Source organism: Solea senegalensis, linkage group LG13 (genome assembly GCF_019176455.1).
Source record: "Solea senegalensis isolate Sse05_10M linkage group LG13, IFAPA_SoseM_1, whole genome shotgun sequence".
Classification (NCBI taxonomy): Eukaryota; Metazoa; Chordata; class Actinopteri; order Pleuronectiformes; family Soleidae; genus Solea; species Solea senegalensis.
The window spans coordinates 13,237,867-13,254,213 of record NC_058033.1 but is presented as its reverse complement, the minus strand read 5'-3'; the positions used below and the strand labels follow the sequence as shown (position 1 = coordinate 13,254,213).

The 16,347-nt window shown below is 41.5% G+C and overlaps 2 protein-coding genes across 2 annotated transcripts in view; one reads left to right on the top strand and one right to left on the bottom strand.

Annotated features, from left to right (window-relative positions):
• The window catches only part of LOC122779944 (spectrin beta chain, non-erythrocytic 4-like), a 37,456-nt gene extending 21,309 nt beyond the window's left edge, over positions 1-16,147 (bottom strand). Inside the window, exons 1-2 of the mRNA XM_044042649.1 lie at positions 16,083-16,147; positions 52-146 (exon numbers count right to left, since the gene is read on the bottom strand). Of these exons, the coding sequence (XP_043898584.1) occupies positions 52-102 (51 nt within the window). The 5' untranslated portion in view covers positions 103-146; positions 16,083-16,147. The remainder of the gene's footprint in view (positions 1-51; positions 147-16,082) is intronic.
• On the top strand, positions 12,002-13,374 carry bhlha9 (basic helix-loop-helix family, member a9). The gene has a single exon (XM_044042650.1). It carries the CDS (start codon positions 12,139-12,141, stop codon positions 13,009-13,011), a length of 873 nt encoding a protein of 290 aa, XP_043898585.1. The 5' UTR covers positions 12,002-12,138; the 3' UTR covers positions 13,012-13,374.
• Positions 16,148-16,347: the final 200 nt, after the last annotated feature.

Genomic DNA, 16,347 nt, shown 5'->3' with positions numbered 1-16,347 from the left:
GCATGCACACAGTGGTCCACAGTGCAGCTGACTGAATTACTGTGCACTCACCGTCTTTAAGGCGACCCGCACGTGATTCTCCTGCTGAAAATATGTCTGCATGCAGGGTCTGCGTGTGTTTCGGGGCTAATTCAGCTTCATGGAATCTGAAACACAGAAAGAGGAAGATTTTATGTCATGGAAAAAACACAAGCTCTGGATTTGGTTGTGGTATTTTTGTCCATCTTCATGCTGCAGCACTGAAAACATTTTTTATTTATATATTGCTCAGTTTTTTGGTTTTTTTTTTCTAAGCAATGATTAAAAGTTTCATGAGAAGACAAGAGCAAGTTCTGTTGTTTTCTTCAGACTGATTGTGTATTTTGTTTTACATGTCTCGTTCAGAACTGTAATCCATCTTTGTTAATAATATGGCTTATAATGGAGATTTCTTTTACATTCATTACTTTTAACATTATACACCATTGCATTAAAAACAGGAAACAATTTTATCAAACAACAGGAGTTGCAATATTTGTTAAAGCCGAAATGTGTGTCAAAATATCATTTAAGTTGAAATATTGTCTTGATCTACACACATCTTAATCTTCAGACACCTTTATTTCTTACAGATCTGCACAAATATGACACAGTAATCGCAGGGCCACATATAGAGACAAACAACCATTCACTCTCACGGTCACACCTACGGTCAGTTGAGAGTGTCCAATTTACCTAATCCCCAACATGTTTTTGGACTGTGGGAGGAAGCCAGAGAACCCGGAGAAAAGCCACATACACACAGGGAGAACATGCAAACTCTATGCAGAAAGACCCTTGTTCCAACTGGGGCTCTAACCTGGGTCTTCTTGCAGCAAAGGCAAGAGTGCTAACCACTACACCAACCGTGTGGCCTGGAAAATCTAACCATTCACTCTGATATCATGAGTCATATCGCAATTCCTATCAAAATAAACGCAATTAGATATTTATTCAAAACTGTTCAGCCCGAGTTCCCATCAGAACTAACTCAAACCAAATGAATAACAAATATTAAATGTGTAAAGGACACACATGGGCGTGTTCAGCACACTGTTCATTTGTGCTGGGATAATTTACAGCAGTTAAAACCAGGTCTCAATGAGGTCATAGGCAGATAGATGGAGAAGGAACTTCAAAACTCAGGTGTCTCAGGCAACACATACTGTAAAGCCACGGCCTCAGAACCTCAGCACTTTAAATGAACCAGCCCGCATTCACACTGGAACCAAAGTTCATCATTGACAGCGGGCATTACTCAATGTAAGGGTAAATACAGAAGAGGCAACATGGCACACTGCACTGAGCTTTCTTTCTGTTAATTCCCCTGAAATTCAGGAGATGATCGCGACGTCCGACACAAGAATCAAACCAAACAATGCCTTACTGTAGATCAGTTAAAAAGACTTTAAAATGCCGAAACATACGTTAATCTCCAACATTTAGAATTTAATTTAATTAATCCCCTTGGGGAAAGTATTCCTCTGCATTTGACCCATCCTAGAATTAGGAGCAGTGGGCTGCCACACTGAGTAGCGCCCGGGGAGCGTTGGGGGTTGGGCAAGTTGCTCAGTGGTACCCCTGCCCTTTTTGGCCGGGTGGGGATTTGAAACAGTGACCCTCCGGTTACAAGTCAAGTTCCCTTTCCACTTGGACACGGGTTGAGGAGGTACTATGAAGTAATGGAAAACGACATGCCTCATACCAAACTGAGTAGAGCCGAGTAGTGCTCCAACTACAAAAAGGAAAAGTGACATAAATTGACCCCAGTAGGTTGCGTCAGGAACACAACAACCAGAAAGTTGAAACGAAAGTTGTTTGTCATACGGGTGAGAAATCAATAACAACATCAAATTAACTAATAGCTAATATTAGCGCCCATATGTTAAATGGATGATTTGAGCCTGAAACAAGGCTTATATAACACTATAAAATGAATTTCCATTTTCACAGAAGCTAATGAATAGAACCTGCCAGGCATAAAGCATGGCTGCTGTATGTTGTAAAAGCTTTAATTTGTGTACTTCGTGTGCATCGTTACATTTGCCACTCATGCCCTGACAATCAACTCCCTCATCTTAAAGAACAAGTGAAGTCTCACAGAAGGCAAACACAGCCTACTCACACCACCTACAGGGAAGAGAGAACATCTCCACCAACCCTTGGACAAAAACACAACCATTTTCAACCCTTTTCTGACCTCTCACGCCACGTTTACTTGTCAGTTGCCTGTAATAACTACATTCATGGGTAGTGTAATAAAACGTGTATAGTATATGAATGTACTGTATATTCCTTTATCTCACATGACCCTAGATTAAGTATCACTTAATTCATTTCTATAAAACACATAACTTGGTTAAAATAGTCCACATATTTTTACAGAAGTGTTCCACGTTATACAAAAACATCACATTTATGTTAAAAGGCTTGTTGAATCATATCTGAATCTTTGTTAAAACCCAATCATACAGCAAGCTGTTTACGGTTATGCAGGAAAACATAGGTAAAGCAAAAACTACATCAGAACCAACTGGTAACAGCTGTTGAATTAACCTTTAATCACTCGTATTAAATCAATTTGATGTGATTAATGGCCGGCCTGTGGCACAGACTCAATGTTGTATTAAATCCACCTGTGTTGAATACAGATTTAAAAACATATACTGTACATTATCTTTTTTCTTCTTCTTTCTCCGTTTCTCCCTTTTAGGGGTTTCACAACATCCAACCTTGACTCGCTTACTTTATTTCCAAAGTGTTCAACCTGAGCTGTCCTTCAAATATTCTCATTCCCAATCCTTTCCATCCTGGTCACTCCTAACTATAATCCCAGCATCTCCAGATCCGCCTCCTGTCTCCACTCTCTCTAAGCCTTAGATCAGAGCTGGTCTTGTAGACCTTCCCTTTCATTTCTGCTGCTGGCCTTCTGTCACATTGTCTTCATTTTGTCACCAACTTTTTTAATTCAAGTCTTTCAAATGTCCTTATTTGTCCCTATACAAGTTTTATTTGACTATAAGTCTCGTCATTTTAGTCTAGTTTTAGTCAAAAGGGAACTCAAGGTATCTTAGTCAAGCTTTAGTCAAAAGGTTTTAGCCTTTTCTGAATAACAAAAAACATTTCTGAGATTATTTCCGATTAATACCGATTAGTACCTATAATTCTACAATGTAACATTGTGTGTAACATTAAAATCTTTAATTCACTGCTCTGACTGTAAGATAAGTGGGAAAAGGCTGTCCAATCTAGTAAATCCAATAATCCAAAGAGACCATAGATCTTAATACCACTAGAGGGCAACACTGTGTTATTTACCGGGCTCTCAGTGTTATTAATAGAATTATAGAAGTCTTCTTAATATATAAACTGTATACAAATGATGAACAAATGCTTGCATTAAACTATTACTGTCCTCTGCGATGGAACTGATTTTTTTTTTTACTCTATTTACTGATTTTGTTTTGTAATGTAAAAATGGAAAGTTTAATTCTATGTGTTTTTTTTTTATTTGGTCCACTGTCTGAATAGCTGATCATTAATTATTTGGGAACTAAAGGGTTATGTCTTGTCTAAATAAATGTGCTCCCTTTTATTACCAGTGCCGGGAAGAAATGAGCGCCACGTGTTTGATTGACATCGGTTGTCGTCACGTCCATGAGCAACAATACTCCCCACATGATTCACTGTCTCTCTTTTCCACGGCAGCGAATGATGTAATAATCAGAGGGTAGTCCAGTTACATTAAATACAAATACGTGTAATGTATTTGATTGTTGTTTTTTTAAAAGGTCCAGTGTGTAAGATTTAGATAAAATCATTTCCATTTGGAAAACAATCAATATAAAATCATAAATCAATATAAATATATGATTTTATTGGATCTTTTAGGACCTTTTGAGTTTTAATGACACCTGAAGGCCACCGTAGTTTCTCCTACATGATTGGAAGAGAAGATAACCTCCATTATCTATGTAAATTGTTGAAGTTATAGTTATTGCATAGATCATTTCCAGTAATTCAGTGTAATGAAGCAGACACAATGGATTTAAATTAAGAAAAAAAAAAGAAGCCAGATTTAGAACAACAACAACCAGGTGCAAATAAGAATCTGAAACAGACTCTTCCTGCTCTAATCATTCCAATTATTCCCACTGTTTATACTGAGTGTAGAAGATCCCCCTTAAAGCCTTTTCATAGTAACTAAGTGACAAGAATAATAAAAAGTCCCATTTCAAAGTGTCATGTTAGCTTTGCAAGTACAAATGAATAGATGTTTGCACCAACAATACACATATCACATCTTACAAGGTGCAAAACACCATTTAATGTTTGGTTTTGCACAATCCCTCATGTGGAGGATAAAGCACTAGAAGATGAATGAACCAATAAATGAATAAATGGTTTCTTAAAAAAGGTTAAATCTGCTGTCAGTGGCTTTTTGGCTTAGTTTAACAACATCTTGTTCTTTGCAGCCCTTAGTATTCCACTCCCTCATCCCAACATCACCTCTGACCCTTAATTCACCCACAAACAGCCAAACCTCACATGTAAAGGAGCATCATCTCGATGTTTGTTCATGAATCGTGATTGGATAAAGTGTTGTGGTAGTGTGTGTCCCAGATTGACTGTCAGAGACCTGAGACTGAGTCATGCTCTAGATCAGTGATACAGAAAAAGTACAGCTGTTTAAAGCTACTGTGGGTGAATGTTGTTCTTGTTGATGTTATTATTTTGCCTATGTTTGGTAACAAAAATGATGTCCGTCACCTGTTAAAAGGCTTTACAAAGCAATTCTATCAGACCTGACCATAGACCACAGCTGTCCAAACTTTTATTTAACGAGTTCCAGATTTGATAATGTGAAGATTCCCCGGGGCCAATGGTCCCTTCAGACCCTTTTTAACAGTAAAAGTTACAAACAAATGCTCTGTTTTATAATCTTTTTTTATCGATATATATAATTGCCACATTTACCATTTTACTGTGATTGGCCCACAGGCCAGACTTTGGACATGTCTACGGCATAGACCATGAACTGTATATTAAAATAAAATTGACAAAGTCTTCTTGTTTCCTCAGTCAATCCATGAGGAAGTATCAATATAATTAAATAAAAGAATTCGGTTTGCCCTGTTGCAGGTAATGCCTGTGAACTACCGTCTGCAGAACGTCAACATGGCACCTGATAAACCGCAAATCTGGAAGCTTCAAAACAAGAAGCTCAGTTGCCTCAGTTGGGAACTTTTGCATGTATGCAGCAGCAGATGGGAACAAGATGACAAACTGCTGAATGGCCAGGTTTTTTGAGCACTAGAAAACACTTCTTGTTTTCATTGATACATGTTGCTGTTGCCTTCTGTCTTCTCTTTAATCACAACACAACAGGAATGTCACTGGGTGACACAAGATTCAAACACGACTGTACTGAGACACACAGGAAGAGTTGTGTGGAGCTGAGAGACAGCGTGAGATAATATGTCACGTCTTTCCTGCTCCTCCATTGACACACTTATTTATTTGGAAGTTACCAAGCCCATAAAGGAATCTCTTTTAGCTTCATACTTTATTGAATAAAGCAAATTATTAGCTAAAATACATGTGACGACAAGCCTGTGTGTGCTGTTCCACTGAAATACAGCTTAAGAAAAAAGGTAAGACGGATTGGAAATTGCATAACTAAATTAATCCATTTCAATGGAAAATGATTCATTCATTTCAACCGTATTAAACGCTCTTCTACATTTATGTTCTTTTGTGAATATTACAACTGATGTAACTTTGTGGTCCAATGTTGATATTTAGCCCCTCTGAGAATATTCCATGGGTTAATCAATTCATTTTATTTTATGAAAAAAGTATCCACTGGGTTCAGTAATAGATCTTTACATGACACATCTTTAACTTCAGATTTGATTCTTGATTTAATCTACAAGCTTGGTTAGTTCTGAATTTTATATTCTTTGTCCTAGGACCTTGAATTGGATACAGTGTCAGTCAGTCAGTCATCATCTAACCGCTTTATCCTCCACCAGAGGGTCGTGGGGGGTGCTGTGCCAATCTCAGCTACATCGGGCGATAGGCGGGGTACACCCTGGACAGTTCGCCAGTCCATCGCAGGGCCACACACAGCTAGAGACAAACAACCATTCACTCTCACACTCATTCCTATGGTCAATTTAGAGTGTCCAATTCACCTAATCCCCACATTGCATGTTTTCGGAGAACCCGGAGAGAACCCACGCACACACGGGGAGAACATGCAAACTCCATGCAGAAAGGCCCTTGTTCCAACCGGGGCTCGAACCCGGGTCTTCTCGCTGCAAGGCGAGAGCGCTAACCACTACACCACCGTGTGACCCTTGGACACAGTGTGTGTTTTTTAATTTGGACACCCCTGCATGAGACAACGGTTTCATATTAACATCTGTTCATATTTAAATGTTGTGTATTATAGATTTTAACACAGATTTAATCTTTAATTAACTTGCATTCACTGCAATCACTGCCAACTGATTTGAAAGTTTCTATCATGAAACATGGCCACATTGCTCACCCCTAATTACAGAGACTTTCACTCCCATTGAATGAAATTGGCATTTTTTTCCCCATTGAGGTTAAAGGCCAGAGGCAAAACAAGGTTATGACCGACATAAAGCACAAAGCCGCAATTAGCAAGACTCCTAAATCTGATTCTAACTTTCCTTTGTACTGAAAAAAAATATGGTCACTGTGAAGCAGCCAGCTATCACACAGTTTCATTTAAAGGTGTGTGGAGGTTATGTTTGTAAAAGTAAAAGGTGGACTTAGTTAAACAACAGATAAGGGAGTGTATCGTCACGGGAAATACGAGCGACTTTTTGGAGGCTTTGTGCTCTCTCATTGACGCTACAAAAACCGCTAACTTCACCGTCAATCAATCTCTATTCCGGGGAGGAAATATTTCACACACACCAATTAAAGGGAGTACTTAAAACTATTTTGATTAATTTAGGCCAAAGCACTGGTGTAATGCGGCGTTACCACTCCTGTGGTCAGAGAGCATCGCTTTAACTGCTGTGGGTTGTGTGGGAACTAGCCTACGGACTGTTAACCTTGACCACATGTTCCAACACTCCACAAATGGACCAACTAATGACAACCCAGAGTAATGACTGACTTCTCCTCGGCAGGAATGCACTTCAACATGCAACTTTTTTTTCTTTTTTTTTTAAACCCAAAACATATTTCTGTCATGTGCAGAAAATGACATGTATTCATCTCAGCGTGTCCGAGATGATTTAAAAGAAACACTTTAGTGTGATTTTTTTTACGGTAAATCCTGTAAAAACAGTGATTCATATTCAGATTCAAAGTATTTTGGGACATGGGAGGGAAATGTACCGGCATTCCTACGCGGAGGAAAACTGCCAGACATGTCATGAAATCAGGACTGACAGATTTGCATGGTTGTTCTTACAAGGTGTAAATCACCAGGTTATAGTAATGTTCTAAATTAGAGAGCACAGGATTTTCGAGTGACCCAAACAGCGTTGCTCGATCTCTACATAGCAACCGACTCTCCTTTATGGCCTAACAGAGAAAAAAGTCCCATTAATCAACTGGTTGCGACTAAAGAGAGAGTTAAAATCTTCAAACTATGTTTTTTTTTGTTTGTTTTAAAAGCAAAAGTACAGATGGTCACTGTATGAGACACAAGAACAAAAGACTAGGACAGAAAACTTTATAGACACACTGCCATGTTTCTAAATGTCATATGTCTTTCAGGTGCAATATGCAACTATCAGTGTTATAATTGTCAAGAAATAAAATGACGACCACTAGCTCCTTTAGCTTGGATTAGCTCGTTACGGCAACAACACATTAAACCGACACTGCAGGCTGATACACAGCCTCTCTTATTATTGGGTGACAGAGATATTGTCTTGATAAAAAAAAAAACATTTGCACAAAGCAAGCCGATCCACTTTTCTACGTTAATAAGAGCATTAAAATGAGAAAAAATAATGGGACAAAAAGAATAGATTAATTGCGATTACTTGTGTTAACTAGGACATTAAAGCTATCAATCGTGATCAAATATTTTAATCATTTGACAGCACTAATTTATTTAGGCTTAATAAAATACTCTACTTCTCATAAGCAAACATACATTTCACTATTTTGTCCTTGTACAAGTCTCAGCATTGGAAACCTCCCCGACGCTGCAGAATACACCTTCACTCCACACACCGGCGTGATTAATAGTGACAGACATTCTGTGAATAACACTTTCGATGCCGAGCTGCGCCTGCTGAAAGACCTGGGGCGTCGTTTCAAGACAACAACCGAGGTTTTATAGCTGCCGTGCACTCTGAGATCTGATGACAGCAGCCAGCTACACGTAAGAGCCAGTAATTTCAGACAGAATGATTCACAATTGTTGTGTCAGTGGAATTGCTCTCAGCGAGTTTTGTTTTTTAATGCGGGACGAGATCTGCGACGCAGACACTCTCTCACCAAGACTGAAGTGGTGTGCTTCTCTCAAGTATGTCTCTGCAGCACATGCTGACAGACAGCGATTACAACCGCTCCCATGACAGCCGACTATAACTCAGGGCGATTTGACAACTTTATTTTTTGTTTGGTTTTACATAAGAGTTTCATGTCTTATCACAGAGTAGTGAGGTGTGACTCGGAGAGGCCGCCGAATCTCCTTCACTGAAGGCTTGTTCTGAAAAAAAAATGATGGATGGACAGAGAGGTGTCTCACAGCCTGCTGCAAACCCCACAACCCACTCATGAAGCCCCTGTATTTCCACAGGCTGTGGGGAGCATGTGTACAGAGGGACAAATGTGAAAAGAATATTAAAGTGCTTAAAGCTGCAGTGAGTAACTTGTGATTGTTGTTGTTATTCTAGGTCTGGTTGATCTTCCAAACAGAAATGATGAAACTATTCCATCTGAAAATGGACTCTGTCAAGCAATACTATCACACCTTGGGTTGACTGCAAAACATCAACATATTGCAAATTTGTTTCAACAGGAGTTCAAATTCTTATGAGTCTAACTGAGGGAGCATTGGTGTGTATACAGCAGCAGTGCAGGAGTGGGCGGGGACAAGAAGACAAACTGCTGACCGAAGGTTTTGAACAGTAGAATTGACTTCTAATATTGTTTTCTGGGCACATTTTACCTTTCTTCTCAAAAATGTAGTTTTAATTTCTTGGTACTATGCCCATCTTTCACTGAAGAAGAAGAAGAAGTTAGAACTTTAATTTTACAAAGTAATTTTTTTTTATAAATTTTATAAATAAAACTGATTATCTAGTGAACTCAACATGCATGCAGTTCACAAAGATCTAGAAAGGGTGTGACATTCCTGCTACAGTGCATGGAAATGCAAATAAAATAAAATAAAATATTTTAAGACGATCCATGTGAACACTTGACTAGAGGGAAGCGATGCCTTTGCATTAAAACCGATTAGACTATGACGCAGAACACAACTGCCATGAAACGACAGACATTCAGACATGAACTATTCCTAAGGGATTGTGGTCCAGCAGACAACGGTGGGACACCGACAACCGCAACTCTTTCTTTTTTTTCTGACCGGAGGCTTTTTATTAAGGTGAGAAAATTCCATGACAGACACCAAAAACATGCATTAACATACCATTGCAAAGCCAAGGTTAGCGAACCTGGACCTTACTCACTTATTACCCCTAACAACCTCTTTGGAAATATCTATAATGTTTGGCACACAGACCTCTAATAACAAACGACTAACAACCAGTCATTATGGGGGCTTGAGCAGGAGATTTACAAATCTAAGGTTCGGGGGTGTTGGACAAGTTCCCCCCACTTGAAAATGGTTATTCCATCAAGGGCAAGGCCAGCGGTGTGATAAAATCTCGTGATTTATTCCTGGCGGCTGATAATTACTGGTGTCTTGTCACCTGTCAAAAATGAATGGACAGGGAGAGTCCGAGGCTGTAGTCTTCATGCTCTTTACACCGCGGCAGTAAATCTGACATGTTTGTGAAGCCGTAAATCACGACCCTGTGATAAAGCCTGCGTAATCCTCAGATCTGAGCAGCGCGGGCCGAACATTTTCAGACTGTTTTAGCAATAAAGGTATGCAGCAGATCAGCGGGGTTACTCGAAAAGGTGAGGTAACAACACACGCACAAAAATGAGTGAAACGTCATCCTTGTGCTTCGACTACTTTAACCACAATGTGACGATACTATGCAAGATTAATACACAGATTAAACAGTTTAAAATCCAAACTGCTTGTGTCAGAAACCTCTTAGGCTTTCATGGTGTTAACAGTTTTGAACTACAGAAACCACAAACATTGTATGGTATGCAAGTTTGACTTATGAATGACTTTGGGGTCAAGTCTTCAAGTTTCAAAGAGGCGATAGCTCTCGTTTGCTACGTAATAAAGTGGGTTATCTAATTATCGGCGCGGCTGCAAATATAATGCAAATCTCAGCGGTCATTAAAATATGCAAATCCTGCGGTTTATTTAGTGCAATTATAAATTGTGCACATATCCTGAGATATTATGAGAAAAGAAGCCAGTGTCCTGGACACAACAGTAAAACAGCCTGAACTGAACGTTCCCACCTCAAATCAGTGGCTGCGCGTTAGGAACTGAAATCCTGGGCTGTAATTGTTTTAAAGGTTGGCGTCTCAGAGCCGCAACACTCACAATAAAACCAAGAGAGCAGGAAGGAAGCAATGCTCCTCAACGACCCCCAGTTCAGCGTCTGAGGCCGTACCCTTTAGTTACCTGACCCGTTGCACTTGGCCAGGAGCTTAGCTAAAGGTCAGTACAGTCACCTTTCACTGACCACTCCAATATGTGATACAGAGACGTTTGCCTATAGACGTAGGTTTTCCACTTCTCATTCCAGTATTCCACACTGACGACCATGGAGCTTAAATAAACCACAGGACAAGCTATTTATTTTATTCTATTCTGCAACTAAAAAAAGGTTAAGAAAGCTACATGCATCTTATTTACTTGTAGGGTCATTAACAAAAAGAACAACTTAAAAGTATTCTTTAAGAAAAGGAACTATATTTTACTTTACTAGCAAAAGACTATGGAAGATCGATAGCCTCAGTCAGAACTAATTGCAGGCTCTAATTGTAAAATTTTTGCCCTTGTTTTTTCTCCCTCTTTGAAGTCTAAAGCTCATTCTGCTCTTGTCCTCAGGTGCTGCCCAGGCCTGATTTATGGGGACGGGTTCGAGGGAAGCTACTCTAAATTACATGGCCCTTAAACCTGAGGAGAGATGGAGGGAGAGAGAGAAGGGAGAATCGCCACTCCAGAGACACCTAATTGCAAGGACAAATCTGACCTATGGTGGATACGGAGGCTCCTCTTTTCCTGTGTCTAAGAAAAGGGGAAACATATGTAACAGCATACACTTGGATGATGCAATTTGTCAAAGTACACTTTCTCGTTACACCTACGTAGACAAATGTTCCTTCGTTACTTGCCATGATCGAGGGAACGAAACATACAGAAGAATGAATGGTGTTGGTTGTTAAGTCTAATGCCGTGTTTATCTTTCTAAAGAGAGAAATGACAATGATATACGATGGTCTGAGTAATTATTCCACTGGTGAATTATTCCACAAATGAAATTCTTTACAAAGGAAGTGTAAAATTGCTGCTTCCCCCCCCTAATAATTGGTATGTTTTGCTCATGTGTTTTTACACTGATGTGGAGTGTTAAAAAGTTTTGTAAGATCCTGTAAGAGATGTGAGGGGGAGTCAGAGGAGGAGGAGGAGGTGACAGTGCCATTTGCCTCCAGGGTGCCCATAAACCTGTAGAAGGAGAGAGAGACAGAGAGAGAGAGAGAGAGAGAGAGAGAATGGAGAGAGTGCTCCATTCCTCAAAGGTGACTGGGCCATGTGACTTCAGGAGCTTTTAAAAGCAGGCCAACCTGTCTTGTCGAGGTACGAGTAATCACAAGGCACCAGAGGAGTCAGAGGAGGAGGATACCTGGGCTGTCGGCACAGCAGCAAACACCGACAGCCCCACGAAGCTGAACACACAGTGACTGCATCCACTACAACTACCCAGACTTCACTCAGACTCCGCCGTTGTTGGCACAATGAGCTGCAGCAGTGTTACAGGTTCCGAATTCTCAGAGGAAGAGCTGGAGGAACTTGGTGTTCTGGGCCAAGAGGAGGATGAGGGGAGTCCCAAGCCTTTCCAAGACAGCGAGAGCGCAACCAGCAGCCCGAGTGACCCAGAGGAAGGTCAGACCAAGAAACGCAACCGGCCAGTCCGCTCCAAGGCCCGACGAATGGCTGCAAATGTCAGAGAGCGAAAGCGCATCATGGACTACAACCAGGCCTTCAATGCCCTACGCGTTGCTCTGAACCATGACCTCAGTGGGAAAAGGCTGTCCAAGATCGCCACACTGCAGAGGGCCATCAACCGCATCTCTGCTCTCTCAGTGTTCCTGAGCACAAACCCGCCGAGCAAACCGTGCACCCACCGGGAGTGCAACAGAGCGTCTGTGGGGCCGCCGGGGACAGGAACACCTCGACCCGACCAAACCAGAGTGCCGGTTCCTCACATGGAGCATCAGAGTTACCTCCCTTGGCAGGCGTCCATCCCTCACCAGATGCAGCCACAACAACCTCGCCATGTGCACAGACTGCCCGCAGAGCCGAACGTCTACATGGACAACACCATGTCGTCGTGTCCCCCGTCCCCGCACTATCCTTGTTACCCCACCGAGGGACAGCTTTATGCCTCACATGGACACTGCAGCAGCCCACAAAACCACCCACCCAGTCCGTTGCGATACCCTCAGGTGGCAGAGGGGTTGGGGTACCAGCCAGGGATGTGGGCCTCCTGTACTCAGGGATACATGGACACTTTTGCAGAGCCGCCTCCAGCTCTGGGGCTCCCGTGGCAAGTGGGCTACAAGCAAGAGCCAGCGCACAGCCTGTCTCTGTGCTCTGACATACTGTAACAGGTACATTTGACCACTGTGACCCCTGAGGACCGCTGACAACACCAGTGGACCGGTCAACGATCTCAGGGAGAAGAAAACTGACATGAGGATTTGTGTTTCCTGCTGTTAAGTGACTCAGTATTACAAAAACACGAGACGACTAATGAAAATAAAAGTGCAATGGCAATATAGACTGCAGAATGTTGTAAATAGTGGAACACGTGTTTTGATTTTGCATTTCAAAACGTTAAACTTTGAGAATGTTCCATGACTTGCTTTGAATAATTCTCCCACTCCGTGCTGTTCTGTTTGTGAATGGTGCAAATGCTAACAAACAAACATGGGACACGTTCCCTACACTATGTTTTCAAGTAGTGGATTTAAAAAAAAAGAAGTGACATTTGTACATTTGTAAATGTATTTATTCTCTGTGCAGGATTAAAAAAGTCATGGCTGTTTGTAAAATCATACTATTTTGTAAACTTCTGGATTAAATGATAAAAAAAAAGGTACCATTACTGTTTTTACGTTTCCTTTCACGAAATCTATGTGTTCGGTTGTAGCCTGAGGTCGGTGGCCTCAACCGCTCTGAGTATGAGATGACAGAGGTCCTTCGCTCATTGTAAAAACGTCCTTACAAGTCCATTCTTGTCATTGTTTCAGGAGAAGAAGATCAGTCAACTCGACACAGAATAGAAGACTTTTTTTTCCAAAAAATCGCCAGCAATGCCGAGTATGACAAGCGCACATAGTGAACCGTGCACACGACGCATTCCTGCATTTTCCTGCTTTACTTCATAGAAGTGAAAATCACTGCTCTTGCAACAACATCACCAGAGGGTAAATGGGTCAGATGGCAATCAATAAAGAGTCAGTCAATTCTAACCACAACCACTCCTCCTACCGGCTCATTTTAGTCAACAACAGCTTTCCATCCCCCGCTGAGCGGCGTGTAATTGAAAACAGTTTTAATATCAGACTATAGGACAGACCCCACCGACAGATTTATGTGGGCTCAGGAAGGAAGAGTGTGCCCCGTCATCAACGCGGTGAAATCCCCTGTTGGGCTGCACTGGCCCGCAGGTGCAATTGGGTGTGGGAGAGGTTTTTTTTTTTTTGAACATCCTGGAGGTCTACCAACACAGGGCCTGAAGATGCTACAGAAAAGAGCCGGGCCTGGGGAGAAGCACTGCAGGCATAGTGGAGACAATTAGCGGGTAGGGTGGAAAAAGGGATACAGACAAAAGTGATAAAAAGAGAGGAAGAGTGAAATAATAGGAGGAGGTTTATAGGAGTTTGCTTTGAGCCGGTCGTCGTTCGGCTTCTGCACAGACGTGAATCAGTGGAAAACCTTGACTCACCAGCGAGTGTGGCTGACAGCGCTCAGTGACGGCATGTCTCTCTCTCCTCCCCTTCTGGCACAAACACAGACCTCCGCTCACCAGTTTTTCGACTCCTCTACAGACTCCTGAGTGAAAGTGGACAGGTGATACTCGCACTACGTCATTTTTCTGGTTCTTGTTGCTGGTGTCGGACAAATCGGACACATAGACACAGAATGGACCCAGTCCCACTTTCCATCACCGGGAGCTCTGTGGTGAGGGTCTCTGCTTTTAATTTCCTTGGACTCATGTGTCAGAAAAGCTCTCCAGGCCAGCTAACACCATACAGAGACTGTCAAAAAGGGCACAGCAGAGCCTCCATCTCCTATCAGACCTGCAGAAAGAGCTCCTGGTGACCTTCTACAGCTCCACAATTGAGAGTGTCCTGGTGTATAACATCACGGTGTCGCTTGCCAACTGCTCAGCAGCAGACCAAAAAAAAACACCGTGCAGAGAGTCATTAGTAGAGCTGAGGGGATCACTGCCTGCTCCCTGTTCTCTCTGAATGACATTACAACATCTCAGAGCCTCAGTAGAGCAGGAAAAATAATAAAAGATCCGTCTCACTCTGGTCTTTTCTATCTGTTGCCCCCATTAAAGTGGTACAGGAGCATGAGGATTCACACAAACAGACCATCATGCGGCTTCCTTCCATTTGCAACAAGAACTCAGAACTCGAACACAAATTCCCAAATATGACTATGATCTAGTCAATTATTAAGTGCAATACGTCCTGTAATTTTTTTTTATTTTGTTGTCTTGTATAATGGCATAAAGGGTTTCTATTCTATTCTATTCTATTCTATTCTAGTCAATGAAAAGATGAGGTTTAAGTCTTGGTGGTCACTCTAAGCACTTAACACAGTTTTTCCATTAACAGAACGCATCTGTATGAAGCACAGTAGCTTTTTTTGGGGTCAGCGTTTTGCCCAAAGTCACTTATGCACACACACCTGGGGATCTAACCACCAAGTTTCTTGTTAGAGGATGGCCCAATTCCACACCTCCTGAGCCACAGCGACCCACAATGAGCTTATCTTGTATTAGAAAGCTTTAAATCTGAATTTGACCCAGTGAGATTAAGGGCCTTTCTACATGGAGTTTGCATATTCCGGCTCTTGTAGGCATGGGTTTTCTCCGGTTTCCTCCCACAGTCCAAAAACATGCAGATTTGGGGATTAGGTAAACTGGACACTCTAAATTGACCCTAGGTGTGAAAGTGAATGGTTGTTTGTCTCTGTGACAAACCAGAGAGGTGACAAATGTCACATTTCACACACAAAATCTGGTGTTCATGTACTACTACTGTGTTTTTTTTGGATTTAATTGTTAATACACTATTTTAATGCAGTAAATTGTAAAAAACTGCCAGATCTTGAAAGAAAAATGGGCAAAAGCACTTACTCTCAGGACATTTTCTGGCCATCTTATGGATAAAATAAGCAAGAAGACCAGCCCAGACAGACATTTTGAGGCTTAGGTGTTAAAGGGTTAACTCTGCATGGACACTATGGACAAAGGTATTTTCACATTTTTGTTTGAAATGTGATTAGATATTGATTAGGAATCGATTAATCCGAATGTTTATTTATCTGCATCATAAATTATAATGAGAGACGATAGAGAAACTGTGTCTAGTCTCCGAGCAGAAAGTGCTTCAACGAGCCAACTTTTTTTCCTTCTTTTTTATGTTCAGTTGTGACTCACCTTTAGGATTTACCTCACTTCACCGATATGCGAGTCTGTCAGTGATGCATTCCTTCAGATCGCTCCGCCTCCCCGACACTCTCTGCTGCCAAGCTGATGGAAAAAGAAAACAAGAAAACATGAGAGAAATGATGCTCAGACATGAGGGTGTGTTCGGTTGATATATCGGCATGAGTCAGCCCTTCAGACTCGAGAGGCCTGTTGATGCTCTACATATACTATGTCCACACACACACACACACACACACACACTACAGTGAAATGA

Bases quoted from the DNA above. Each gene is read 5' to 3' on its own strand.
- bhlha9 (XM_044042650.1), top strand. From the start codon at position 12,139: ATGAGCTGCAGCAGTGTTACAGGTTCCGAATTCTCAGAGGAAGAGCTG.